This window comes from Anguilla rostrata, chromosome 19, assembly GCF_018555375.3.
Source record: "Anguilla rostrata isolate EN2019 chromosome 19, ASM1855537v3, whole genome shotgun sequence".
Classification (NCBI taxonomy): domain Eukaryota; kingdom Metazoa; phylum Chordata; class Actinopteri; order Anguilliformes; family Anguillidae; genus Anguilla; species Anguilla rostrata.
In genome coordinates this window covers 15,879,180-15,905,433 of record NC_057951.1, presented here as the reverse complement: position 1 = coordinate 15,905,433, position 26,254 = coordinate 15,879,180, and the positions used below count along the sequence as shown (strand labels likewise).

At 51.5% G+C, this 26,254-nt stretch overlaps 1 protein-coding gene across 6 annotated transcripts in view; it reads left to right on the top strand.

Annotated features, from left to right (window-relative positions):
- Positions 1-26,254, top strand: part of LOC135245909 (glutamate receptor-interacting protein 1-like) — a 402,070-nt gene that overhangs the window by 68,377 nt on the left and 307,439 nt on the right. For 4 of the 6 annotated variants that reach the window (XM_064319287.1, XM_064319289.1, XM_064319288.1 and 1 more), the window contains 9 exons: positions 11,066-11,146; positions 16,419-16,554; positions 17,089-17,234; positions 18,326-18,409; positions 18,603-18,678; positions 19,257-19,402; positions 22,288-22,435; positions 23,151-23,320; positions 24,214-24,369. In XM_064319287.1, the coding sequence (XP_064175357.1) occupies positions 11,066-11,146; positions 16,419-16,554; positions 17,089-17,234; positions 18,326-18,409; positions 18,603-18,678; positions 19,257-19,402; positions 22,288-22,435; positions 23,151-23,320; positions 24,214-24,369 (1,143 nt within the window). Of the gene's footprint in view, positions 1-6,595; positions 6,657-11,065; positions 11,147-16,418; positions 16,555-17,088; positions 17,235-18,325; positions 18,410-18,602; positions 18,679-19,256; positions 19,403-22,287; positions 22,436-23,150; positions 23,321-24,213; positions 24,370-26,254 lie in introns of those variants that run through there. The other 2 variants (XM_064319291.1, XM_064319292.1) reach the window with 2 other exon arrangements.

The following is a 26,254-nucleotide window of genomic DNA, read 5'->3' as shown; positions in this document are numbered from 1 at the left end:
TGCTCAGGTGTGCGCTCATTTCCCCTCAGTACAGACGCCCCCCAGCGGGAGAAGTGGTGTCCTGTGAAACAGGGCCCTTGCTGAAAGGGGCTTGTTAAACAGAGGGGTTTGTGTGGGACGGCTGTTGTCCGGGCGTGGCGTGCTGGACCCTCCCCACGCTGTGAGCGGAAGGGTCTGTCTGTCCCTTCAGCGCAGAAAAAAGAGACGGACTGCCTGGGGCCCTTAGCCCTGACCTCGGAGTGACAGACAGAAACATATTCCGTCTGTGTGTTTACTTCATGCTTGTTCTACTCATGCTTTGGCAATGTGTGTAAATTTATGTCATGGCAATAAGACTCATTTGAATTTGAGAGAAACTGAGACGTAGTTAAAGAGAGAGAGGATGAGTGGGAGAGAGAAAATGAGTGTGAGTGTGTGTGTGTGTGTGTGTGTGTGTGCTGTGAGAAGGAGAGAGATGTGAACGAGGGAGAGAGAGTGTGAAGGAGAGGAAGAGGGAGGGAGAGAGAGTGAGGGAGAGCGAGAGAGGAAGAGAGAGAGAGTGAGAGTGAGTGAGTGCCTTTATTGGCCTTTGTCTTATAAATTCCAGGCAGGTTGCTAATACTGCAGTACGAGGCTCCTGGCCTTCATGCCTTCAGTGGACGAAGAGCCCTCCTCCTGCATGAGATGAAGAGATGTTCTCTCCCTCCCCCCACTCCCTCTGTCTCTCTCCCTCCCTCCCTCTCTCCAGCTGGTCCACATGCAGACAGATGTGCAGTGGCTGTCCCTCCTTCTTTTCTGCTCTCCCACAAATCCTTGTCAATCTTTCTGCTTTTTAATAATGCACCAGTTTCTCCATGGCTGCTTGACCCAAAAACAATGAATGAAGAACAGCTCTGAGTCCGTGGCCAGCTGGGCTGGCTGGCTGCTCCAGGAGGGAGGGCGTTTCAGCCCCCACTCCCCCAAGGCTGAGCAGTCACTGCAGATGCCCAGGCTAGGCTGCTCACCACCAGAGAACTTGTGCATAAAGGGTGTTTATTCAACCAGGAGCAGTTGGGGCAGCCATAGGTTTAATGCATGCTGTAATGAAGGAGGAGGATATTGTGGATTCCTGTTACTGTTCAGTGTTTAGTGTTGCTGCCAGTAGTATTGGAGGCAGGCAGTGAGATTGCTACACATGGGAAGAATTTTGCTGCTCTGAATTATATTTTTTGTTATCGTGACACTCCAGTTCCTGCCCACGATTATCTGTGTAGGGCTTTTCCCCCAAACTTGGGATTTTAGGCCACAAAAAATCCAATTGAGCTTCAGTCAGTTTAGGAATTGAATTGAAACTCGATTAATGAATTGAGAATGCCCATGATTGTTCTGTGAGGGTGTTTCAGTGAATGATTTGTTTGAAATCGTTTGTGGAATTGACTGAATTTAAATGGAACTCTCCCCCCGATGCTTCTGAGTGCTGAGTGTTTGTGTGCCCACACAGTGTGCTCTGCTCTGGCTGAGTGGCAGGATGGAGCTCTTGCCAAGGCAGAGCGTGTGCTGTGTTCTCTCTTCCCTCCTGTTTCTGCATTATAATGGCAGTTAGCATTTCATGGTGCATTAGCAGTTACCAGTGTTAGAGGTTAGCATCATGTCAGCAGTCAGTAGTGTTGTTTGGTAGTAGCGTTAGCAGTTAGCGCTGTGTTAGCAGTCAGTAGTGTTGTTTGGTAGTAGCCTTAGTGGTTAGTGCTGTGTTAGCAGTTAGCGCTGTGTTAGCAGTCAGTAGTGTTGTTTGGTAGTAGCGTTAGTAGTTAGCGCTATGTTAGCAGTCAGTAGTGTTGTTTGGTAGTAGCGTTAGTGGTTAGTGCTGTGTTAGCAGTTAGCGCTGTGTTAGCAGTCAGTAGTGTTGTTTGGTAGTAGCGTTAGTAGTTAGCGCTATGTTAGCAGTCAGTAGTGTTGTTTGGTAGTAGCGTTAGCAGTTAGCGCTGTGTTAGCAGTCAGTAGTGTTGTTTGGTAGTAGCCTTAGTGGTTAGTGCTGTGTTAGCAGTTAGCGCTATGTTAGCAGTCAGTAGTGTTGTTTGGTAGTAGCCTTAGTGGTTAGTGCTGTGTTAGCAGTTAGCGCTGTGTTAGCAGTCAGTAGTGTTGTTTGGTAGTAGCGTTAGTGGTTAGTGCTGTGTTAGCAGTTAGCGCTGTGTTAGCAGTCAGTAGTGTTGTTTGGTAGTAGCCTTAGTGGTTAGTGCTGTGTTAGCAGTTAGTGGTGGGTGGAACAGCAAAAGCTTCCCTTCCACAGTGAGAGAGCTACAGCCGCTTGGCCCTGTGAGGCTTGTCTTGCTGAAATATCACAGGCTATTCAGAGGCCGCACTGTTGCGCTGTCCGCAGGCACAGCATAGCGTGTCCCTGCTAAAGGAGCACTGAGCTTTTCATTAGCATCTTCAGCACTGTGCAGGTGAAGGCCCTGTTGTCCTGCGTTTTGGGGGCACACACAGGAGACTCCAGGCGAACGCACAGATCCAGGCTGATTATTTTCCATCATGGCTGCCGTCGGGAGATCCCATCCCTTTGATGAGATTTTCGGCCATGGGAACTGCCAACTGGCCGGGCACAGGACCCTGGCATTCTCTCTACACCTCCCTCTCCCCCTCCCCGCGCTGGCTTCCCTCTGTCGTTTGATAGGTGGATGCGTGTCATGTGACCACTGTGCTTTGGCCTGGGTGGCCACTGTTGGCAGCTGCGGTTGATGGATAGGAATTATTCTAGCGCAGTGCTGTTGGATGGCACTTGTAAAATGTGAATGTATAGAGCCTTTTATCACATTATCTCAAAGCACTTTATGGGGGGGGGGGAGTGGATGGGGGGGGCTGATTGTGCATTCACTGCAGGGGGGGGCGTGAGCTCTCACACACAGCATTACACTGTGTTCAGTGGCAGGTACACTGAGAGTAGTCAATGCGTGGAATAGCCTGCCAGGTCATGTAGTAGATGCAGAAACTGGGGGTTTTCAAGACTAGGCTTGATACAGTGTTAGATACTCTCTAGTCTGTAGGTAATGAGAGCGCTAATTTACTTGTGGCGAGCATTGTGGGCTGAATGGCCTGTTCTCCTCATTATATTATTTTATGTTATGTTATGTATCAGTGTTACGTCCCCAGGTGCATTATCATCCTTCAGTGTTTTTTTTACTGTATTTAGACAGGGGGAAAGTGGGGAGGTTACAGGTAGAGACGAGACAGAAAGGGACCCATACATGATTGGTGTGAAAGGTGCTATATGAACAGATAAATCACCTGAGTAATTGGTTGGTTGGTGAGACGAGTCTGTGAGATGAAGAGATTCTCCATCTGGTGGGCTCTGTGGAGAAGCTGGCAGGTATTGATCTGGGAGAAATATTCCTCTTCCTCTGCATTGTCCTACACCAGCGAGCTGCTGACTCATTGATGAGCCCGTCCCGCCCACCCAGAGAACACAAAACCAGCGCTGGCACGGGCGTGCAGATGTTCCTGTGACACACACAGCACGCAGCACGCAGCACACAGCACACAGCACAGCACGCAGCACACGGCACAGAGCACACAGCACAGAGCGCACAGCACGCAGCACGCAGCACAGAGCACGCAGCACACAGCACACAGCACAGAGCGCACAGCGCACAGCACACAGCACGCAGCACGCAGCACAGAGCGCACAGCACGCAGCACACACCACAGAGCGCACAGCGCACAGCACGCAGCACACAGCACAGAGCGCACAGCACGCAGCACACAGCACACACAGCAGCAGCACAGCAGAGCGCACAGCACAGCAGCCACAGCCACAGCACACAGCACAGAGCGCACAGCACGCAGCACAGAGCGCACAGCGCACAGCACACAGCACAGAGCGCACAGCACGCAGCACACGGCACAGAGCGCACAGCGCACAGCACACAGCACAGAGCGCACAGCACGCAGCACACAGCACAGAGCGCACAGCACAAGCGCACAGACACGCACACAGCACAGAGCGCGCAGCACGCAGCACAGAGCCCACAGCACAGAGCACACAGCACCGAGCGCACAGCACACAGCACACAGCACAGAGCACGCAGCACAGAGCACAAGCACGCAGCACACGCAGCAGCACAGAGCACAGCACACAGCACAGAGCACAGCACAGCACAGCACAGAGCACAGCACAGCACAGCAGCACAGAACAGACAGCCACAGCACACAGCACAGAGCACGCAGCACGAGCACAGCAGACCACAGCACAGAGCACGCAGCACGCACGAGAGAAGGCGCATGGGGGTGTAGGTGTACAGGTGTCGGGAGGTGGAAGTGCACAGGCGTGGAGGGGGGGGGGGTCTGGGGTGTGGCATGATTGGGGACTCTCACTGGCTCTGGCTGTTCTACCCTGCACCTGGCTGACTCTGACCTGCCCACACACCTGGCACACACACCTGGCTCTCGTACCTAACCCACACACCTGGCACACACACTGGACAGCTGTGCAGATGTTGCTTGTTGCTAGGATGAGAGCTGTGGGAGAATCTTAATTAATAAAAAATAATATAAATTATTTTAGACATTACATATAGTTTGGGGTTCCGTAAAATTTATAGCAATTGGTTTTGTCTGGCCACATAAATGTAAACGACGCATCGTCTGCAGTCTGCACAGCGTTTCACAAAGTCCCTGGCTCACTGACCGACTAAATTAAATAAAATAATTCATAATTCACGATTTCTAATAAGGAACATTTGTGTATTATTCAGGCTAATAAAATTTCCTTTTTGGCCAACAGAGTTGCTCAAATGAACTTCCAGCAGCTCACAGCAGCCTTTTAACTAAGGAGCAGACTTGGATAAATTCTTTGTCTTGCATAGTGCCACAGTTCTGAATATCACCAGTTCCACCTAAATTACACTACCCACTAATCCCACCAGCTCATTCATATAATCATTAATTTATTAAGTTTGTCTTTCATTAAGTTTTTCATCAAGATATTCCTACAGTACAACTACATGAATGCTTTGTAAAAATAACAAAAAAAAAACACAAATACCGTTGCATAAACATTTATGCTAATCTCTGCAGGCTTCCATAGGATGCGGTGCTGTATTTTACCGTGATTGTTATGTGTGGCACAACCATTGCAGTCTAATGGATTCCCTGATGAGGAAGACGTACCGTGTCTGCCATGGATGGGGACATAGCACACGCTGTGACAGTCATGTTCATACATTCTCATGCAGTGCTTATGAAGAGGCTTTAAGCTGTGTGACTCTGCTCTTTATTTTTAGCAAACGGCCAATGCTGATCTCATCCTCTCACAGCCGTGCCTGCCGCTGAGCGCGATGCAGAGAGGGCTGGAAGTCATGTAAAATTTAGGGATCCTGCTTCCTGGGACCTCCCGTCTTAGATGCCTGGAATGCTCTGAAAACAGACTGCCAGCAACACCCCCAAACCCAGTCCTCACTCTCAACCATCACCACCAGTGCCTACAACCTGCTCAAACCCAGCCAGTGCCTCATCAACAGTCCCACAACCCAGTGCCTCACTCCCAAACCCAGTGCCTCACTCTCAAACCCAGTGCCTCACTCCCAAACCCAGTGCCTCACTCCCAAACCCAGTGCCTCACTCCCAAACCCAGTGCCTCACTCCCAAACCCAGTGTTTTAACCCACTGTCAGAGCCTGTGTGGCCCTGTGCTATAACAGACTGTGTGGCCCTGTGCTATAACAGACTGTGTGTAGCTGTGATATAACAGACTGTGTGGCCCTGTGCTATAACAGACTGTGTAGCAGAGTCTTAATTTTTTACTGCCTTGGAAAAAAACAAAACCCTGAAGAGGGGGGGAGGGGGGGGTTCTGCATCTCCAGGTCCCTAAATGAGCCTGCTGGTATGCATGACTGGGTGTGTGTGACCCGACAGCTCTGTGCTCTCTCTCTCTCTCTCTGTGGTCTCTCTCTCTCTCCCTCTCTCTCTCTGGTCTCTCTCTCTCTCCCTCTCCCTCTCTCTCTCGCTCTGTGGTCTCTCTCTCTCTCCCTCTCTCTCTCGCTCTGTGGTCTCTCTCTCGCTCTGTGCTCCCTCTCCCTCTCTCTCTCTCTCTCTCTCTCTCTCGCTCTGTGCTCTCTCTCTCTCTCCCTCTCTCTCTCGCTCTGTGCCTCTGTCTCTCTCTCGATCGCTCCCTGCCCTGTGGAGCAGGGGAGTTCTCCTCTCCTCTCTCGGCTAGTAGGGTGAGTCGGGGAGACGGGTCCAGACGTGGGCAGTTCTGGCAGCTCGCTCTCAGCACGCGGCTCGCTCACGCTGCTGAACAGCGTTCCACGGGGGGCAGGGAGGGGGGTTAGGGTGGCTTTATTGTGGTGCAAATATTTTGTCATGCCAGCTGTCTGTGTCAGCTGACACTTGGAATTTCTTCTGCGCTTTTTTGACTTTTCCCCCGCTCCCTCTCGGGGGATTGTTTTTGTACTTTTGTAACTGCTCTTCCTGTGACTCTGAAGTCCCTGCGTGGCTGGGGGGGCAGTCCCCGGGCTCTCCGGGACCGACCGGTGCAGCGGCACGCCGAGGTCTGAGCGGGGAAACGGTGCTATGCGGCGTGGCGAGGCTGCCCGCCGGCCGCAGAACGCGCTGTGACCTCACTTCCTCCTCCGCCTCTCCTGCGGGGGAGCCCTTTCGCCATGGCGTTCCTCTGTGGCGTCAGTCAGGCCTTTCGCAGCGATGCGGGTGAGTACTGAGACAGCGCCGGGGCTCAGAACCCACACAGGCTGATGTTCAGAGAGAAGAGCCGGAGGAAAACAGCATGCCAAAGACAGGCAAAGTCTCTTTCTGTCCTGTAGTCTGTGTTAAGTAGAGGCTTGGTGCTCCAGCTGTTTGCTGGGCTGTAGGGGCATCTCAGACTCCACTGAGCATCGAAGGTCAATGAGCCACCTAAATAACACAGGACAGCTTTATAGCACAGAGCTGCATCTGGGGGTATTACGTCTGCGTTACACGCCAAGTGAATTAGCCGAGTGAGATTTCAGAAGGGAATCCACACCTTAATTAAAATGTGTAAAGTCTCAGTCAGTATTTACTGCCTGTGGCTGACCTGTATCTCCAAACCAACAGTGTAGTAGCGTCACAGAAACTGGGGGTGTTACATGCGTGGCCTGGCTGGATTATAGTAATGCAGACTGATCCAAACATTTATTGTACTGATTTATTTCCCCCCCGGGTTGTAACGATGTGGTTTGTCTGCCTTACTCTGCTCCGTGAGGCTGTAATGAGTGTGATGGGGGGAGTGTTGGACGCTCTTCTTTCCAGACGCTGGTGGCCCATCTTCAGACCCCCTTGTAACGGCCCAGAGGAGCGTCAGGAGTTAACGGCTCCTCATGCCTGCCTCTCCGGCTGAGTGGATTAGGCTTTATTTATTTATACGCTTTATATCTGTGCGCTTCTGTCAGAGCAGTGCTGCGCTGTGGAGCTCCCTGAGGCCTGCGCTGTGGAGCTCCCTGAGACCTGCGCTGTGGAGCTCCCTGAGACCTGCGCTGTGGAGCTCCCTGAGGCCTGCGCTGTGGAGCTCCCTGAGGCCTGCGCTGTGGAGCTCCCTGAGGCCTGCGCTGTGGAGCTCCCTGAGGCCTGCGCTGTGGAGCTCCCTGAGGCCTGCGCTGTGAGCTCCCTGAGGCCTGCGCTGTGGAGCTCCCTGAGGCCTGCGCTGTGGAGCTCCCTGAGGCCTGCGCTGTGGAGCTCCCTGAGGCCTGCGCTGTGGAGCTCCCTGAGGCCTGCGCTGTGGAGCTCCCTGAGGCCTGCGCTGTGGAGCTCCCTGAGACCTGCGCTGTGGAGCTCCCTGAGGCCTGCGCTGTGGAGCTCCCTGAGGCCTGCTCTGTGCTTTGAGGAGGCCTGACAAGCCCCTCCCATGGAGGCGGAGCTTTGGGAGTGAACAGAAAGGATGACGTAATGGCTGAGGGTGATACAGCTGGCTGGTGTGCGTGAGAGTGAAGGGCTAGTTCAGCTGAGTTGTCGGTGGCGGGGGGCGGGGGGTGGGGTGGGGTAGCAGCAGCGGGGCGGGGTGTGGGGGTGCCGCTCATAATCCAGGTGTTTACCTGTGAGGCCACACAGGTAAACCTGTCCTCCACAGAGCGGCAGGCCGCACAGGTAAACCGGTCCTCCACAGAGCGGCTGCCCCTCCGCAGCAGGCTCCCATGTTGCTCTGCTGAGGATGACATCATCAGAGACGAGCGGGGGGGTGATTCTTAGAACCAGGTCAAGTGGCAAATGCTGCCAAGGCTGTCCTGAGATGAGTACTTGATCCATGAGCAAATTATTAATAAAAATATGCTGCCTGCTCTCACTACATTACACTCTTGTGTCGAAGGTGCCATTTTCTCAAGAATTTTACTTTAACTTGAGGCTGAGTGTATGCTATTCCTGAATTTTTTCAGCACATGCACAATACCCAGCGTATGCGCCAAATCCACATGATAAAATCCATAAACCTAGAAAAGCTAACTGTACTGTTGACCTTGTTTGATGCCCTTTCCCATCTGGCACCCGGTATCCCTAAGGAGTTGGTGAGACGTTTTCTTGGGGTTTGCTGGGGTTTTAGTTTCTTTCTGTCTGCAGGCAGACCTGCTGAGTCCTGCCGCTGTAATAATAATTTATTTCCCTCCAGATGGGGCTGAGAATCGTCTCCTTTCAGTCCAGTGAGTCACATCGGCAGTGCGGTGTGAGGAGGGCAGAGATGAGAGATTGTGCTGGGGGCGCCCTGGTGGGGCTGGTGTGCAGCCGTTCCGTGACTGGAAAAGGAAGGCAGGCGAGCTCGCGTGGGGGGTGGGGGGGGCGGTGGGGGGGGGGGGGGGGCACGGAGCAGAGGGAAATAGCTGCTGTCTGAGCGTTTGTAGCTTACAAACTGACTGCTGACTGCGCTGCGGGAGAGGTGTGTTTGGTGTTTCCAACAAGTCTTTCTGTCTCAGTCTGTTCATCTGCCCCATGGGGTCCTTACACTGTGTGTGTGTGTGTGTGTGTGTGTGTGTGTGTGAGTGTGTGTGTGTGTGTGTGTGGTGTGTGTGTGTGTGTGTGTGTGTGTGTGTGTGTGTGCATAAGTGTATGTGTGTGCATGTGCGCGTGTGTGTGTGTATGTGTGAGCGTGTGTGTGTGTTTGTATGAGTGTGTGTGTGCATGTGCGCGTGTGTGTGTGTATGTGTGAGTGTGTGTGTGCATGTGCGCGTGTGTGTGTGTATGTGCGCGTGTGTGTGTGTGAGTGTGTGTGTGTGTGTGTGTGTCCTTGTGTGTGTGCGTGCATGTGTGTGTGCATAAGTGTATGTGTGTGCATGTGTACCTGCGTGTGTGCTTGTGTGTTTGCGTGCGTGTGTGTGTGTACGCGTGCATGTGTGTGTGTGCAAGTGCATGTGGGTATGTGCATGCATGTGTGTGTGTGTGCGCGTGTGTGCGTGTTTGTGTGAGTGTATGTGTGCATGTGTGTGCGCATACGTGTGTGTGTGTGTGCGTGTTTGTGTGAGTGTGTGTGTGTGGATGCTGTGTGTATGTTTGTGTGCGTGTGTGCGGCATGTTTGTGTGTGTGTGTGTGTGCGTGTTTGTGTGTGTGTGTGTGCGCATACGTGTGTGCGTGTTTGTGTGAGTGTGTGTGTGTGTGTGTGCGTGTTTGTGTGAGTGTGAGTGTGTGTGTGTGTGTGCGTGTTTGTGTGAGTGTGTGTGTGTGTGTGTGTGTGCGTGTTTGTGTGTGTGTGTGTGTGTGCGCATACGTGTGTGTGTGTGTGCGTGTGTGTGTGCGTGTGTGCGTGTTTGTGTGAGTGTGTGTGTGTGTGTGTGCGCATACGTGTGTGCGTGTTTGTGTGAGTGCGTGTGTGCGTGTGTGCGTGAGTGTGTGTGTGTGTGTGTGTGTGTGTGTGTGTGCGTGTTTGTGTGAGTGTGTGTGTGTGTGTGTGTGCGTGTTTGTGTGAGTGTGTGTGTGTGTGTGTGTGTGTGCGTGTTTGTGTGAGTGTGTGGTGTGTGTGTGTGTGTGCGTGTTTGTGTGAGTGTGTGTGTGTGTGCGTGTGTGCGTGTTTGTGTGAGTGTGTGTGTGTGTGCGTGTGTGCGTGTTTGTGTGAGTGTGTGTGTGTGTGTGTGTGTGGTGCGTGTTTGTGTGAGTGTGTGTGTGTGTGCGTGTTTGTGTGTGTGTGTGTGTGTGTGTGCGTGTTTGTGTGAGTGTGTGTGCATACGTGTGTGTGTGTGTGGTGTGTGTGTGCGTGTTGTGTGAGTGTGTGTGCATACGTGTGTGTGTGTGGTGTGTGTGTGTGCGTGTTGTGTGAGTGTGTGTCATACGTGGTGTGTGTGTGTGTGTGGTGCGTGTTTGTTGAGTGTGTGTGCATACGTGTTGTGTGTGTGTGTGTGCGTGTTTGTGTGAGTGTGTGTGCATACGTGTGTGTGTGTGTGTGTGTGTGTGCGTGTTTGTGTGAGTGTGTGTGCATACGTGTGTGTGTGTGTGTGTGTGTGTGTGCGTGTGTGTGTGAGTGTGTGTGTGTGTGCGTGTTTGTGTGAGTGTGTGTGTGCGTGTGTGCTTTGCTTTAGTTGCTGCAGTTGATCGTCTGTAGCAGTGTCATTGTGTTCTCTCAGAGCTGGCCGTGAGAGCCCAGGTTGCTGTAATGTACACTGTTCTGCTGCGGTGCTGAATAAAGCTGGAGGTAACGGAGGCTGAGGTGATGAGCGGTTATCTGCAGCCTGACAACAGGCCACCTTTGTGAGGAGGACAAAACCTGTTCTGTTTCCTGAGCTGACATCTCTTGGTGAAGATTAGTCTTTGAGCCATTTTAAATTCTGCCACAGTCTGTAGACCAGTGTAAAAGTGAATATTGTGTTCTGCTTAAGTACAGAGATTCAGAATAGTCTGTAATTGTCCGGGTAATACTGTAGGTCAGGCTTTTGAGCTCTACTTGAGTTCTGCTTTTGTACCAAGTCCATCACTTCAACTTGGCCTAAAAGAGATTAGTCTTTTCATGAAACGAAGAATTAAAGCCTCTCGTGTTGAGCACAGAATGTCAGTGGTTCTCATTTTTGAGAATATTCTTGTTGAATAATTGAATGTTGCTTCCTGGAAAAGAGACCTGTGATTGCCTGGTGTTCCTGTGATTGACAGATGCTTCCTTTGTGTTCTCCAGATGAGGGGCCTTACACGAAGCACTCTAACTCCTCCAGACCTGCAGAGGGAGCTCTGGCCATCAGGAGACAGAGTATCCCAGGTAAGAACCCTTCACTCTCGGCACTCTCTGGCTCTCTGTGGCTGCTCTGCTCTCCGCTTTATGCACACCAGCCTTTCTGCTGCCGTAATGGATTAATCTGGTTAAAAATTAACTCGGAGAAAATATGTTGGTGAAAAATGGGATTCCCCCACTCCCGTGCCAAATGGTTTGATCCACTGCGTGGAGAGACGCTAGCAGGGGGCTAGCAGTCTTCATTCGGTACTTGTAGCTCCCTGCTGGAAATGTGTGAGTGTGTAGTCACCAAAGAACCATGTTAAATTAATCCAATATTTTTTATTTCAGCAAAGTTCACTGAGGGCAAGGTTGCAAAAATAGGTGTGTTATTAAGACAAGGGTACTGCTATACCAGTTAACACTGTGCATACTTTATAGAACACATCCTTTAGAGAGACTTAGGACTCTGCTGCTCCATGCTGTATTAGCATGTAGAGAAATTCATTAATCTAGCGCCACTCGGTGAGGGACAATAACTGGTCTGCATTAAATCTGTATAAAACACACGTGCGCTTGTATAACACACGCGCTCACACACACTGTCTGTAGGAAACACTTCTGCTCGCCATCCTCACAAAATGCACTCGAAACTCTGCAGAATTGTCATAATTTTTTACATTTTTATGTTTGTATAAAAGCTGTGCGCTTATCTGTTCCCTTTTTGCATTATTAGTAGTGATGTGTTTCCCAGCAGAGACAGGCTTTACCGACAGTGAACATTAACGAACTTGAACGATTTGTGAAATAATGAGTTTAAGTTATAAGCGCCGTGTGTAAGTTAGTGAGCCGGCTCGGAGTTTGTGCGTTAGACACGAGAGTCCTGATGAGAACACGCTGGGCCTGCTGCTCCGGGTTTGGCAGAGGACTTTAATGCCTTCTGCCAGTTATACATTTCTGAATTTTTAAAAAGCTTGTTAAAAATATATGGTGCAGTCCTGAGGACCAGAAGCAACACTCTGCGATGACCTCTGACCTCCCTTTATGTGGAAAATCCCTCAAAATCCTGGGCAGGCACAGTCAGTAAAAGCCAGAAAAAATACAGAAGATTGTGTAGGTGAGGGAGACAGGCTGCCCTTTCCTGTCCCCGACAGTGCAGTACATGTGTCTAACTCACATCACAAATAAGGCTAATCCCGCTTAGCCGACACATACCGTTAGTCTCTCCAGCGAGGGCCTGAGGTGGGCTCAGAAAATTCACCCCCATTTCCCGTTGTACCCTAGACAGGGGTGCGTAGATGTGGCACTGCTCTTTCTGAAAGGTGACTGCTTGGGCTGAACCCAATCACGTTTTCCTTCTGTAGAACGTGTCACTCTCCTACAGGGAGTGGGGAAGGGGTGGTGTGTGGGGGCTGATGGGATGCTGGAGGACCCGGTGCCTAAAGACGACGCCCACAGGACACTTTGTGCCAGAAGCAGACCGTGTGTCCGCACACCGCCTCCCAGCTTTCAGGCTGGCTGAGACGTGCAGAGCTTCTGACGGGCTCAACCTTTCTCAAACAGCGCTCCCCACGAACAGCTCCGCAGAGCTGCACACCAGTGTGAAAATGCCACGGTAGCATTTAATGACGGCAGAAGTAGATGTTCTGTTGGAAATGTGCTTGGCATGCGCTGCGTGCTGTTGGTTCAGAGCTCAACGGCATCGCCGGCTGTGTCAGTGGAGATAAGTGAGGATGCGGGGGGGTATCGGAGTGTTTTTACACCCCCCCCGGGTGTTTTTATTTTGACGTTCTGGTGATTTCTGACGGCGCTTCTTTAGTCTGTTGGCAGCGAGGTTTGTTTGTGTGGCCTGCAGGTGGGAAGGCTCTGGAGTTAAATCAGCGATGGTCTGAGCTGGCTGAGCCTGTAATGTGCTGCCAGTCAGGCAGGCTTCAGAGACCACAGCACGCAGTCCTGTTCCTCAGCCCCTGCTACTCACACACAGTCTGAACGGGGTGCGGTTTGGGCCTTCACTCAGCCCCTGCTACTCACACACAGTCTGAACGGGGTGCGGTTTGGGCCTTCACTCAGCCCCTGCTACTCACACACAGTCTGAACGGGGTGCGGTTTGGGCCTTCACTCAGCCCCTGCTACTCACACACAGTCTGAACGGGGTGCGGTTTGGGCCTTCCCTCAGCCCCTGCTACTCACACACAGTCTGAACGGGGTGCGGTTTGGGCCTTCCCTCAGCCCCTGCTACTCACACAGGCTGAACGGGGTGCGGTTTGGGCCTTCCCTCAGCCCCTGCTACTCACACACACTGTGTTTCCTGTAGGAAGCGTGTTTAGCACAGGGGAGTCTGTGGTGCAGGCTGAGAGACGAGGCTGAAGAGGCTCTGGGGCTCCTTGCTTACGCACGACGTCACACACTGCTTCAGTCCGCCACACACTGCTTCAGTCCGTCATACTGCACACCTGAGCCACTCAGGAAACCGTCCCAGGGGGCTCTGCCCCCCCGCCCCCCCGACCGCAGCCTCAAGCCGCAGGTATGACCTCACCATTAGAGAGCCTCCCGGCCTCCACTGAGCATGTGCGGGGCGGGTCGAGTGAGGTCACGCCTGGGGTCACATGATGGACAGGTGTGGAGCGGTGCGTCTGCAGGGTTCCTGTTGTCACGGTGATGCTGTGCGCGTTAAGCGCGTGTTGACTGGTTGGAGCGGAGGTACACAAGACCAGCGGCGGGGGGTGAAATTCAGTGATACACCGTGCTTCTGTACGCCCGATGGCCCCTGGAGAAACTGTAATGAGAGAGAGATGCCAGTTTATTTATTTATGTATGCATGCGTACATGTATACATGACTTCCATCGATCTCGGGTCACTGTAATCTGTTGCAGTGGCAGCTTATTTTAGCTGTATGTGTTATTTTTCATCCAGCTGTATCAGACTGAATGTGACGTCCGCCCTTCAACCAGCGGTGTGGCGTAAACACCTGCGAAGCTTTAACAATATAAAACAGCATAGTAATATCACCTGTCAGGATTATGTGTGTTATGGACCTGTCAGGATTATGTGTGTTATGAACCTGTCAGGATTATGTGTGTTATGGACCTGTCAGGATTATGTGTGTTATGGACCTGTCAGGATTATGTGTGTTATGGACCTGTCAGGATTATGTGTGTTATGAACCTGTCAGGATTATGTGTGTTATGGACCTGTCAGGATTATGTGTGTTATGGACCTGTCAGGATTATGTGTGTTATGAACCTGTCAGGATTATGTGTGTTATGGACCTGTCAGGATTATGTGTGTTATGAAGGTGCACGTGTGATATTAAAAGCTACTGATCATGTAGTGCGGGACCGGAGTGCTCTGACTGTGCACCGCGGTCATAAACCAGTTGTGTTCAGGCCGTTAGCTTGCTGTGTGCTAGGTACGTTCAGCTCCAACAGTCTCTGAAGCATGTTTCAAAATGCACGTAGTCTTTCTGCAGAAAAGTGCACATTAATTCCAGGCTCCAGTTAGATGCGTATGTGCAACATTAAAGTTTGTGCTTATAATTCAATATCGGCCCAGCCAGGAGCACCATTAAACCCCCCCCCCCCCTCGCCCATTCCAGAGTCTTTAAACAGGGCATCACCTGTGCCCTGCCCACCTCTGTGAACAGTCCCAGCCAGTTATGAACATTCATAAATAAATAGCAAGAAAATGTTTCTTGTGATGCCAAATAAATTTTGATGATTTTATTTGAAATGAGTGCTGGTATTTGTATGCAATATTTTTGATAATAGTAATATTGATTCCATGTGTCATTAGTGCCCAAACCAGTAACAGAAGATCTTGACTGTTGTAGAAATCAGTATTTCCGTAGAGAATGTCAATTCTCCCCAAAATCGATATGTTTTTTTTCCGTGGTTCCTCTATTCCCTGAAGCCAATTGTTTCAGAACATCAACAAATTTAATCCGAACACAAACATGGGAAAAATAGCAAGGGCTTCAAATACACAAGAAATATTGTGGTCTCTACACCCCCCCCCCCCTTCCCGCACACTGTCCCTCTACAATCTGCTGTTCTTTGCACAAAAATCACATTGCTGTCCTGCTTTAAAAAAGGCCCTGGTGTGTGTCAGAGGAGGCCTCTCTCAGTACACATCTTTAAGAGCTCCAGTCTCCCATTCCCCACACTCTCCCATTCAATTCCTTTTATTTGTGTAGCACTTTCTGGAGACCCATCGCAAAATAACTTCTTCCTTCTACATCAGAGCCAATATTACCCAGGCCTTTAGTTCAGAAATTCAATCAATGCTGCTTTCAACAGCAACCCAAACCTGTCCCCTTCTCCCTTGTTCTAATAGCTACAGAAATATCCCAGCAGAAACATCCTGTCTCCATAACCAATAGTAAATGGCACAAATCTCTTCAGACCATTAATTTTATTTGATGCTTTCCAGCGGGCCACTTACAAGGTTGATAGCTCGTGAAAAAAGCCTCTCTCTCGTGCTAACTAAATGAAAGCTGTCATCGTTTCTGCCTCGGTGCGAAGCGTGCTCGTCTTACAGCTCTGCTTTTCCGTAATGGTCAGGCACTGGCGAATGCGAGAGGAACATTTAGATGGAGACTGTTTTATTTTATTGATAGAATGTCTCTGAGTTGCCTCATAATCATGCTTTTGGCAGCTCACGATCTTTCCTCTATGCTGCAGTATCAATTTTCCGATCTGATGATGGATTTCCCCGCTGAACTGAGTGACGGTAACTGGGGGAAATAACACATAACCGCTGCGCATGTCGAATGCTGGAGCTGCGTCCTCCGCTGTCCCAAAAGTTTGGGGCACTGTCTGCTTCTGACTGTATGTCTCTCTCTGCGGTCGTCTCTGGCTGCATGGTGTAGGCCAGAGGGTACAGGGTGCTGCAGCAGTATTTGTGGGATGTCTCCCTCCCTCTGTCCTGCTGGGGGGCCTGTCAGGCAGCTGTTTATTCTGTCCTGCTGGGGGGGCTGTCAGGCAGCTGTTTATTCTGTACGCTGCCAGGTAGAGCAGATTTGTGGCTACAGAGCCCCGTAAAGCCCAGAGCCAGAGGGGGTGCAGTGTGTGACAGGCAAAGGGGGAAAATGATGTTCTAATGGTGTGTGGGGACCCTCACACTGCTGTTCTGTCTTAGCGTTCCTGAACCTGAGCCCACCTTGAGAGTCCTGGACCGTGTGTGTGATGGTGTGATGGTGTGTTCCAGTGGGCAGGGCGGGGCTGGTGGCGGAGGTGGGAGGGAGAAGGAGGAGGAGATGGAGAGGAGGTGTGTCCCATGTAGGAGTGTCCTCACCCCCTGCCCTGCTGTACCCCCTCACAGAGGAGTTTAAGGGCTGCAGCGTGGTAGAGCTGATGAAGAAGGAGGGCACCACCCTGGGGCTCACCGTCTCCGGCGGCATCGACAAGGACGGCAAGCCCCGCGTGTCCAACCTGCGCCAGGGGGGCATCGCTGCCAGGTGCCGCGCGCACGCGTGTGTGTGTGTGTGTGTGTGTGTGTGTGTGTGTGTGAATTTAACTCTGTGTGTGTGTGTGTGTGCGTATGCGTGTGTATTTAACTCTGTGTGTGTGTGTGTGTATTTAACTCTGTGTGTTTGTGTGTGTGTGTGTGTGTATGTGTGTGTGTGTGTTTGTATTTAACTCTGTGTGCGTGTGTGTGCGTGTGTGTGTGTATTTAACTCTGTGTGTGTGTGTTTGTGTGTGTGTACCTGATCACCCCTCTCTCTCTCTCTCTCTCTCCCTCCCCTCCTCTCTCCTCCCTCTCCTCCTCCTCCTCTCCCTCCTCCTCTCCTCCTCTCTCTCTCTCTCTCCTCCCTCTCTCCTCTCTCCTCCCCTCCCTCTCTCTCTCTCTCTCCCTCTCCTCTCTCTCCTCCCTCTCTCTCTCTCTCTCTCCCTCCTCTCTCTCTCTCTCCTCCTCTCCCTCTCTCTCTCTCTCTCTCCCCCTCCTCTCTCCTCCCTCTCCCCCTCTCTCTCTCTCTCCCTCCCTCCCTCAGGAGTGATCAGCTGAATGTAGGAGACTACATCCGCTCGGTTAACGGGATCAATCTGACTAAGTTCCGTCACGATGAGATCATCAGCCTGCTGAAGAACGTGGGCGAGCGGGTGGTGCTGGAGGTGGAGTACGAGCTTCCGCCTGTCTGTGAGTGTCTGGCCCCGCCGTGTAGCCCCGCCCCATCGTGATGTCACACATCACGCTCCGTAACACACCCTGTGCTCCTGTGTAAGTGACAGATGCTGCTTTTTATTGGGAGCGATGATGCATTTCCTGGGCCAATCGGTGTGGTGTTTCCAAGGCCAATACCCAGAATGCTGTGTGACTGTGACAGGTTATTGAAAGTGGCGCTTGGCTCACACTGGGGGGGTGAAGCGTGCTGTTTGGGGGGGAAAGAGCGGGCGGGCTGTGGGGTGGGGGGTGGGGGGGGAGGGGGGGGGCGGGAGATTGATTCATCCATCACTGCTGGAGCCGTGTACTGAGGGGGCGATGGTTTGGTTCTGCGTGCTCTCACACCCAAACTCACACCTGTCTGCGTGCTCTCACACCCAAACTCACACCTGTCTGAGTGCTCTCACACCCAAACTCACACCTGTCTGAGTGCTCTCACACCCAAACTCACACCTGTCTGAGTGCTCTCACACCCAAACTCGCACCTGTCTGAGTGCTCTCACACCCAAACTCGCACCTGTCTGAGTGCTCTCACACCCAAACTCACACCTGTCTGAGTGCTCTCACACCCAAACTCACACCTGTCTGAGTGCTCTCACACCCAAACTCACACCTGTCTGCGTGCTCTCACACCCAAACTCACACCTGTCTGAGTGCTCTCACACCCAAACTCACACCTGTCTGCGTGCTCTCACACCCAAACTCGCACCTGTCTGAGCCGACTCCCGCACCTCTCACACCCAAACTCGCACCTGTCTGAGCCGACTCCCACACCTCTCTGAGCCGACTCCCACACCTGTCTCAGCCGACTCCCACACCTGTCTGAGCCGACTCCCGCACCTGTCCGGAGTCCGGGGGTTTTCCTTTCGCCCTCCGACGTCGCACAACGTCATTTTGTGCTGTTCGGCCGTGAACCCTGGAGCATTCATAGGATCCGTTCAATGAGTGCTGGTCAAATCAAATTCATCGAATTCATCTCTGTCTCTCTGTTCCTCTGTCCTTCTGTCCCTCTGTCCCTCTCTCTCTGTCTCTCTCTCTCTCTCTCTCTATCTCTGTCTCTCACACAGCGGTTCAGGGGTCGGGGGTGGTGTTTAAGACAGTGGAGGTCACGTTGCATAAAGAGGGAAACACGTTTGGATTTGTCATCAGAGGTGAGAACACACACGTACACACAAACTAATAAACATACAAATTCAGTAAACGCACATGCACACACGTGTGTATATGCGTGTGCTTGCATGCGTGCATGTGTGTATGCGTATGTGTGTGTGCGCACGTGTGTGTGTGTGCATGCGTCTGCTCACACTCCCACTCTGCTGATGGTTTTTGTCTTGGCCCCCTCAGGAGGTGCCCATGAGGACAGGAACAAGTCACGTCCCATAGTCATAACGACCGTCAGGCCCGGAGGCCCAGCTGACAGGTGACTACTGCAGGTCATGTGACCCTGGCAGGAGCGCTGGAGCACCAGTGCAGCTCTTATTAGTTTTGGGAAGGTCCCAGGCTGCAGTGCTCTGGAGAGGGGGATAATGACACAGTGACTGCGCCTCTCTGAGTTTATATGGAAATGTATTGCATGCGCAATCAGTCGGACTGCTGAGAGGAGAACAGGAAGCTGAGAGGGGAACAGGAAGCTGAGAGGGGAACCGGAAGCTGAGAGAAGAACAGGAAGCTGAGAGGGGAACAGGAAGCTGAGAGGAGAACAGGAAGCTGAGAGGGGAACCGGAAGCTGAGAGAAGAACAGGAAGCTGAGAGGAGAACAGGAAGCTGAGAGGAGAACAGGAAGCTGAGAGGAGAACAGGAAGCTGAGAGGAGAACAGGAAGCTGAGAGGGGAACAGGAAGCTGTGTGTGGGGGGGCGGCCTGCGTCAGAGTTTATGGGAGATGCTCTGTGCCTCTCCAGTCCCCTCTCCCTCTCTTTCTCTCTCTCTCTATCACTATTCATACACACACACACACACACACACACAGATGTATGTATTCATAACCCTTTCTCTCCCAGGGAAGGCACAGTAAAAGCGGGGGATCGTTTGCTGAGTATTGATGGCATCCGGCTGCAGGGGACGTCCCACTCTGAAGCCATGAGCATCCTCAAACAGTGCGGTCAGGAAGCCACACTGCTCATCGAGTACGACGTGTCCATCATGGGTACGTGTGTGTGTGTGTGTGTGTGTGTGTGTGCCTGCCTGCCTGCCTGTGTGTGTGTGTGTGTGTGTGTGTGTGTGTGTGCCTGCCTGTGTGTGTGTGTGTGTGTGTGCCTGCCTGTGTGTGCGTGCGTGCGTGCCTGCCTGCCTGCCTGCCTGCCTGCCTGCGAGTATGTGTATGTGTGCGTGCATGCATGTGTATGTGTGCGTGCGTGCGTGTGTGCGCGTGTGTGTGTGTTCATCAGTGGCCCATGAGATTTCTGTGTGTCTGATGGTGGTGACATCAGTGGGTTAAAGTGTGCTGACTATTACGTTTCTGTGTTTCTTACACAATGCACCTTTGGGGTAAAGGTGTGTTTTAAAGTAGGTTTTCTAAACAGCCTTCCATTTTAGCACGTACTGTACAATCACACAGTTTACATTTACTACTTATTTCACAGTGTACAGAGCAGGGTGCCCTGAGTATATTGTGGTCGATTTAAAAGCAATTCCAATCCATAAGGTGCCAAAAGATAATTACAGTCAAAGAAGAGGTGTGGTGGGACTGTTTTAGACAGGAAGAGGTGTGGTGGGACTGTTTTAGACAGGAAGAGGTGTGGTGGGACTGTTTTAGACAGGAAGAGGTGTGGTGGGACTGTTTCAGACAGGAAGAGGTGTGGTGGGACTGTTTCAGACAGGAAGAGGTGTGGTGGGACTGTTTTAGACAGGAAGAGGTGTGGTGGGACTGTTTTAGACAGGAAGAGGTGTGGTGGGACTGTTTTAGACAGGAAGAGGTGTGGTGGGCCTGTTTTAGACAGGAAGAGGTGTGGTGGGGCTGTTTTAGACAGGAAGAGGTGTGGTGGGCCTGTTTTAGACAGGAAGAGGTGTGGTGGGCCTGTTTTAGACAGGAAGAGGTGTGGTGGGACTGTTTTAGACAGGAAGAGGTGTGGTGGGCCTGTTTTAGACAGGAAGAGGTGTGGTGGGCCTGTTTTAGACAGGAAGAGGTGTGGTGGGACTGTTTTAGACAGGAAGAGGTGTGGTGGGCCTGTTTTAGACAGGAAGAGGTGTGGTGGGCCTGTTTTAGACAGGAAGAGGTGTGGTGGGCCTGTTTTAGACAGGAAGAGGTGTGGTGGGCCTGTTTTAGACAGGAAGAGGTGTGGTGGGCCTGTTTTAGACAGGAAGAGGTGTGGTGGGACTGTTTTAGACAGGAAGAGGTGTGGTGGGACTGTTTTAGACAGGAAGAGGTGTGGTGGGCCTGTTTTAGACAGGAAGAGGTGTGGTGGGACTGTTTTAGACAGGAAGAGGTGTGGTGGGCCTGTTTTAGACAGGAAGAGGTGTGGTGGGCCTGTTTTAGACAGGAAGAGGTGTGGTGGGACTGTTTTAGACAGGAAGAGGTGTGGTGGGACTGTTTTAGACAGGAAGAGGTGTGGTGGGCCTGTTTTAGACAGGAAGAGGTGTGGTGGGGCTGTTTTAGACAGGAAGAGGTGTGGTGGGGCTGTTTTAGACAGGAAGAGGTGTGGTGGGCCTGTTTTAGACAGGAAGAGGTGTGGTGGGCCTGTTTTAGACAGGAAGAGGTGTGGTGGGCCTGTTCTTATTAATTTACCCCAGTGACCGTTATCCATTCCTGCAGAGTCCTGTTCATTATTTCACTGAGCACCTCGGGCAGCCGTTTATCTGCTGGCTGAGAGAGAGAGAGAGAGGGAGAGGGAGAGGGAGAGGGAGATGGGGGGAGTGTGGAGAGAGAGAGAGAGAGCATGCATGAGAGTGAGAGAGAGAGCGATGGAGAGAGAGATGCTCACACAGACATGCTCTCTGGTTTCTGTACTGTTTGTTTTGTGTTCCCACCGCTGGAGGGACCAGGCAGATGCCAGTCTGATCGCAGACGTGCTTTTAGCTGCATAGACTGAATGGAGCTGGAACTGAGCAGCTTGAAAGCAGGGTGTGGGTCTGCAGGCTCAGACCTGACCCAGCCACACAGGGTTTTATTGGGTGTGCGCCGCACTCCCAGAATTCACAGCACGTCCACGTTCGACGTGTAGAATCGCATTTCTGATTCGCTCTTCGATCGCACTGTGAATTTCCAGCACTGAAGTGTGATCATAGCACAAGTTATGGCCTCTTGGTTTCCTCCATTTCCATTGCAAACATTTGTGTTGGCAGCATACAGTCTCTAGCAGATTTTCCTGCCTCTGTTCCCCCGCATTGGCCCTCATTGATTTAAAAGGTGATGAGAGGCAGCAGAAAAGCCCATTTCCTCTCGTAACCTGTGCTGTGAGCCTGCGCCGCGGGGGACGGCTCGTAATAGCGGCCCCGTAAAGAGACCTGCCGTTTACGGCTCCCGTGTCACGGGCTGATTACACAGGGCCTCTCTGCCGACCCAGCGTTACTGCGCATCCGGGAGGCCCCGCCGGTCACCAACCTCATCCTCCATTACGGCTCAGCCTCGTCCTCCATTACAGCTCTGCCTCAGCCTCGTCCTCCATTACGGCTCTGCCTCTGCCTCGTCCTCCATTACGGCTCAGCCTCGTCCTCCATTACGGCTCAGCCTCGTCCTCCATTACAGCTCAGCCTCAGCCTTGTCCTCCATTATGGCTCTGCCTCGTCCTCCATAACGGCTCTGCCTCGTCCTCCATTACAGCTCAGCCTCAGCCTCCATTACAGCTCAGCCTCAGCCTCCATTACGGCTCAGCCTCGTCCTCCATTATGGCTTAGCCGGGTGTGATGTATGATGCAATCAGCTCTCTTTATTACTCTGTGCAGGGGGAGCCCGGGGGCTGTGGGAGTTGCAGGTGCCGGGGGGGCATTGTCCAGTTACAGGGGTTGTGTGTTACTGGTCTCCTGGGGTTTTCTGCTTTTATTGTTTTGTTTAGTTATGAGTTTATTTATACATTTTTCTCTCCCTGTGGGCAGATTCCATTGCCACCGCCTCTGGCCCCCTGCTGGTAGAGGTGGCCAAGTCGCTGGGCTCCAGCCTTGGAGTGGCACTATCTACCTCTATGTACTGCAACAAGCAAGTGATCATCATCGACAAGGTCAAGCCCGCCAGCATAGCTGACAGGTGTGTTAAAAGGCCAGGAACTGCGTCTGTTTAAATGTCTTTAACCCTTTATGGTGTGAGATCACAAATAAGTGATTAGAATGTTCTTCATTGAACATTCTAATGCTGATGTAACCTCTACTGGTGAATGAATGAAATGGGAGTTCTCGAGTTCTAGAACACTGATGTAGAATTTTGAAAGAGCACCCCCTACTCTTTAAAGGGTTTATTGCTGGAGGGGTCTCCTCTTAAGCGACTTGTTTAAATCGTTGATTGGCTACGGCACACACACCTGATTTCCACAGCCTTACTGAAAGAGAATCGCCTGCAGCACTGCGTCCCTCCAGGACTGGAGTTGTGCAGCCACTGTTTCTCCTGAGAAACCTGCACAGAGAAAAACCAGCAAGCAGGTTTCACATGAATATTGTTAGATTTACATTATTGGTGGAAAAAGGGAGCCAAAACTGTAAATAACTGTAAATTTTTTATAATGTGCATGACATTCTAAGTAATTGTAAATTTAATTATTAATCTTTGCCACATGGCAGTGAAGTTATGTTGTGGGTATGAAAGAGTCTTGTTTGTGAAGGTGCTTTTAAAATGTTCTGTTCAGAGGTCGACTGGTTTCCTCTTTAAAATGTGTAGCCGAAGTCTCCGGGTTTAAAACTTACAGCCGGAGTAATGGGGAGTGTGCACTCTCTGGGCATTACAGGAAGTGATGTCGTCCTCTGTGCAGGTGCGGGGCTCTGCATGCTGGTGACCACATCCTGTCGGTGGATGGCACCAGCATGGAGTTCTGCTCCCTGGCAGAGGCCACCCAGCTGCTGGCCAGCGCCTGTGAGCATGTCAAGATGGAGATCCTGCCTCACCAGCAGACCCGGCTGGCCCTCAAGGGCCCTGAGCAAGGTACACGCACACACACACACACACATGCGCACATGCACGCACACGCACACACACACACACACACACATACATACCCACTGTGAAACTGCGCTCACCTCTGTGGAGCTCCACTGAAAGGAGGAGGGGCTCCACTGACAGGGGGAGGAGCTTCACTGACAGGGGGAGGAGCTTCACTGAAAGTGGTGTTGGAGAGCAAACTGCTCTCGTCTGAAAAGGCTTGATTAGCTGGTCACTGTGGTGGGCAGGAGATGTTGTGATGCCATTACTTACTTGTTTCAGAGATTTGTATTTTTAAAAAACCAAGGCACTGCTTTTTGTGAAAATGATAAACAGCCTTTATTCATGATTGATAGCCAGAAGGCCTATATTGTCATGCTTTGATATCTCCGGTTATTTTACTGATGACAGTTTGGATTATTTCTGACACGGAGCTCGTCAGTGTCAGCTACCATTTTTGTCTGTTGCAACATTTCAGAGGTTTTTCAGTGTGTTTTTCGGTGTGACATAAATAATCCTGTTAATTCCATAAGTGACACATTTTTTAATTTAGTGTATTAGATAAGCAGTTATGAAGAGCAGTGTTATAATCCTCCACACACAAGAACATAGGAGCGCTCTTACCTGCACTCTCACCTGCACGTTTGCTTCCCTGGTTCTCGGCGCAGTCACCTTACCTCTCCTTTTGTTCTTTTGCCTGTTTGTCCTTTCGTTTTGTTTCATCTCTTTCATCTGTGTGTATTTTTTGTTTGTTTTGTCTGCATTTTTTGGTCTGGTCTGCATGTTTCTCTGTTTGGTCTGTTTGTTTCTGTGTTTGTTTGGTGTATTTGTTTGTGCGATTTTGTGTTTTGTGTTTTGTGCGACGCCCTCCCGCTCTCGTGCCCCCTGGTGGACAGTCAAGGTGCAGCGCAGCGCCAGGACTCTTCCCTGGGAGACCTGCGGCAGCAGCAGCAGCAGCAACTTCCCCCCCTACCAGCATTATAACACCTACCACCCCGACCAGTCCCGGACCCAACCCTCCAAACACAACAAATCCTCTCCAAACAGCCTTCGTAATGTTCCTCCCTTACTCCTCCTCCTCCTCCTCCACCTCCTCACTCTCATCCTCCTCTTTCTCTTCTTCCTCCTGGGCTTCCTCTTCCTTCTAGCTCTCTTCTTCACTCGTCCGCCTCTTCCTCATTCTCTTCCTTCTATCCCTGTTTGTCTGCCTCACTCTCATTCTCCTATTCCTCCTTCATCTTGCTCACCTTTCCTTTCATGTTGTTCCTTTGATTTATTTTTCTGTTTTTTTTTTGGGGAGGGGGTGTATTTCTCTTTTTGGTCTTTGTTTTTTTTCTCCCCCGGCTTTGCTAAAGAAAAAGAAACAAATGTGAAAATTTATCGCCTGTCAGTCCTGAAATCAGTGAAACTCATTTATCTGCAGCCGGTTTGATCCTAATGAAGGTATGTCTAACATAGAAGTGAGTCTTGTTTGTTAACTGCATGCCAGTAGTTTGCAGTGTCTTGGTTCATGTTGTACGTCTTTGCAGTGTCCTTGCTTGTGTTACCTGCTGCACGCAGTACCGTGCTTTTGCAGTGTGCTTGCTTGTGTTACCTGCTGCACGCAGTACCGTGCTTTTGCAGTGTCCTTGCTTGTGTTACCTGCTGCACGCAGTACCGTGCTTTTGCAGTGTCCTTGCTTGTGTTACCTGCTGCACGCAGTACCGTGCTTTTGCAGTGTGCTTGTTAGCATGTAAGAGGTGATCCCCATCGTTTACTGGGGCTCTGTGTCTGCAGCGTAACGTCCTGCTCAGCTCCACTCGCGCGCGGCTGATCTGCATTCCACAGACCCTTTCTGGAGCTGCACCGTCTGAATTAGAATCATTACAGTAGGAGCCGTTGAGCATTCAGCCAAGGAAGGCAGAATTTGATAAGGGCATGCTGTGACACGCTGTCCTTTTATGCAACAGTTACGTCTCAATTACCCATAATTGCCTCCGTGTGCGATGTGAAATTATCTGCGCTGCGAGTTTTTCTTGTTCCTCTTTAGTAATTATCCGCCGCAGTCTGAGCATCTCTCAGTGCAGACGCCGCTCCTGCAGGTGGAAGCTGAGCTGAAGCACGCGGCGTGTTCCTGTAGCGTGTTCCTGTGGCGTGTTCCTGTGGCGTGTTCCTGTAGCGTGTTCCTGTAGCGTGTTCCTGTGGCGTGTTCCTGTGGCGTGTTCCTGTGGCGTGTTCCTGTAGCGTGTTCCTGTAGCGTGTTCCTGTGGCGTGTTCCTGTGGCGTGTTCCTGTGGCGTGTTCCTGTGGCGTGTTCCTGTAGCGTGTTCCTGTGGCGTGTTCCTGTGGCGTGTTCCTGTAGCGTGTTCCTGTAGCGTGTTCCTGTGGCGTGTTCCTGTGGCGTGTTCCTGTAGCACGCTACACGCTACACGCCGTGTACGGCTGCATCCATCAGCGCTGTAAATCCAACCCTCGCCATCCATTGATTTCCGATGTTGGGGGAGAGCCGACCGCATTTCAAGGACGATGCAAAGTCGAAGGGATGCATCTTGGAGCATTCTCACAATGGAGTAGTCTTTGCTAATTCATTCCCCGGGGGGGCAGGGGGTGGGGGAATTCCCGCCTCCACGCCATGGCTCCATGCTGCTAATTGGCATTCACCGCAAAGCATCAGGGCATCAGGGGCATCACGGGAATCGTCGGGAAAAGCCGACCGCATTTCAAGGACGATGCAAAGTCGAAGGGATGCATCTTGGAGCATTCTCACAATGGAGTAGTCTTTGCTAATTCATTCCCCGGGGGGTGGGGGAATTCCCGCCTCCACGCCATGGCTCCATGCTGCTAATTGGCATTCACCGCAAAGCATCAGGGCATCAGGGGCATCACGGGAATCAAGGGCATCAAGGGCATCAAGAGCATCAGGGCATCAAGGGCATCTTAGTCATGTTTATTTCAATGT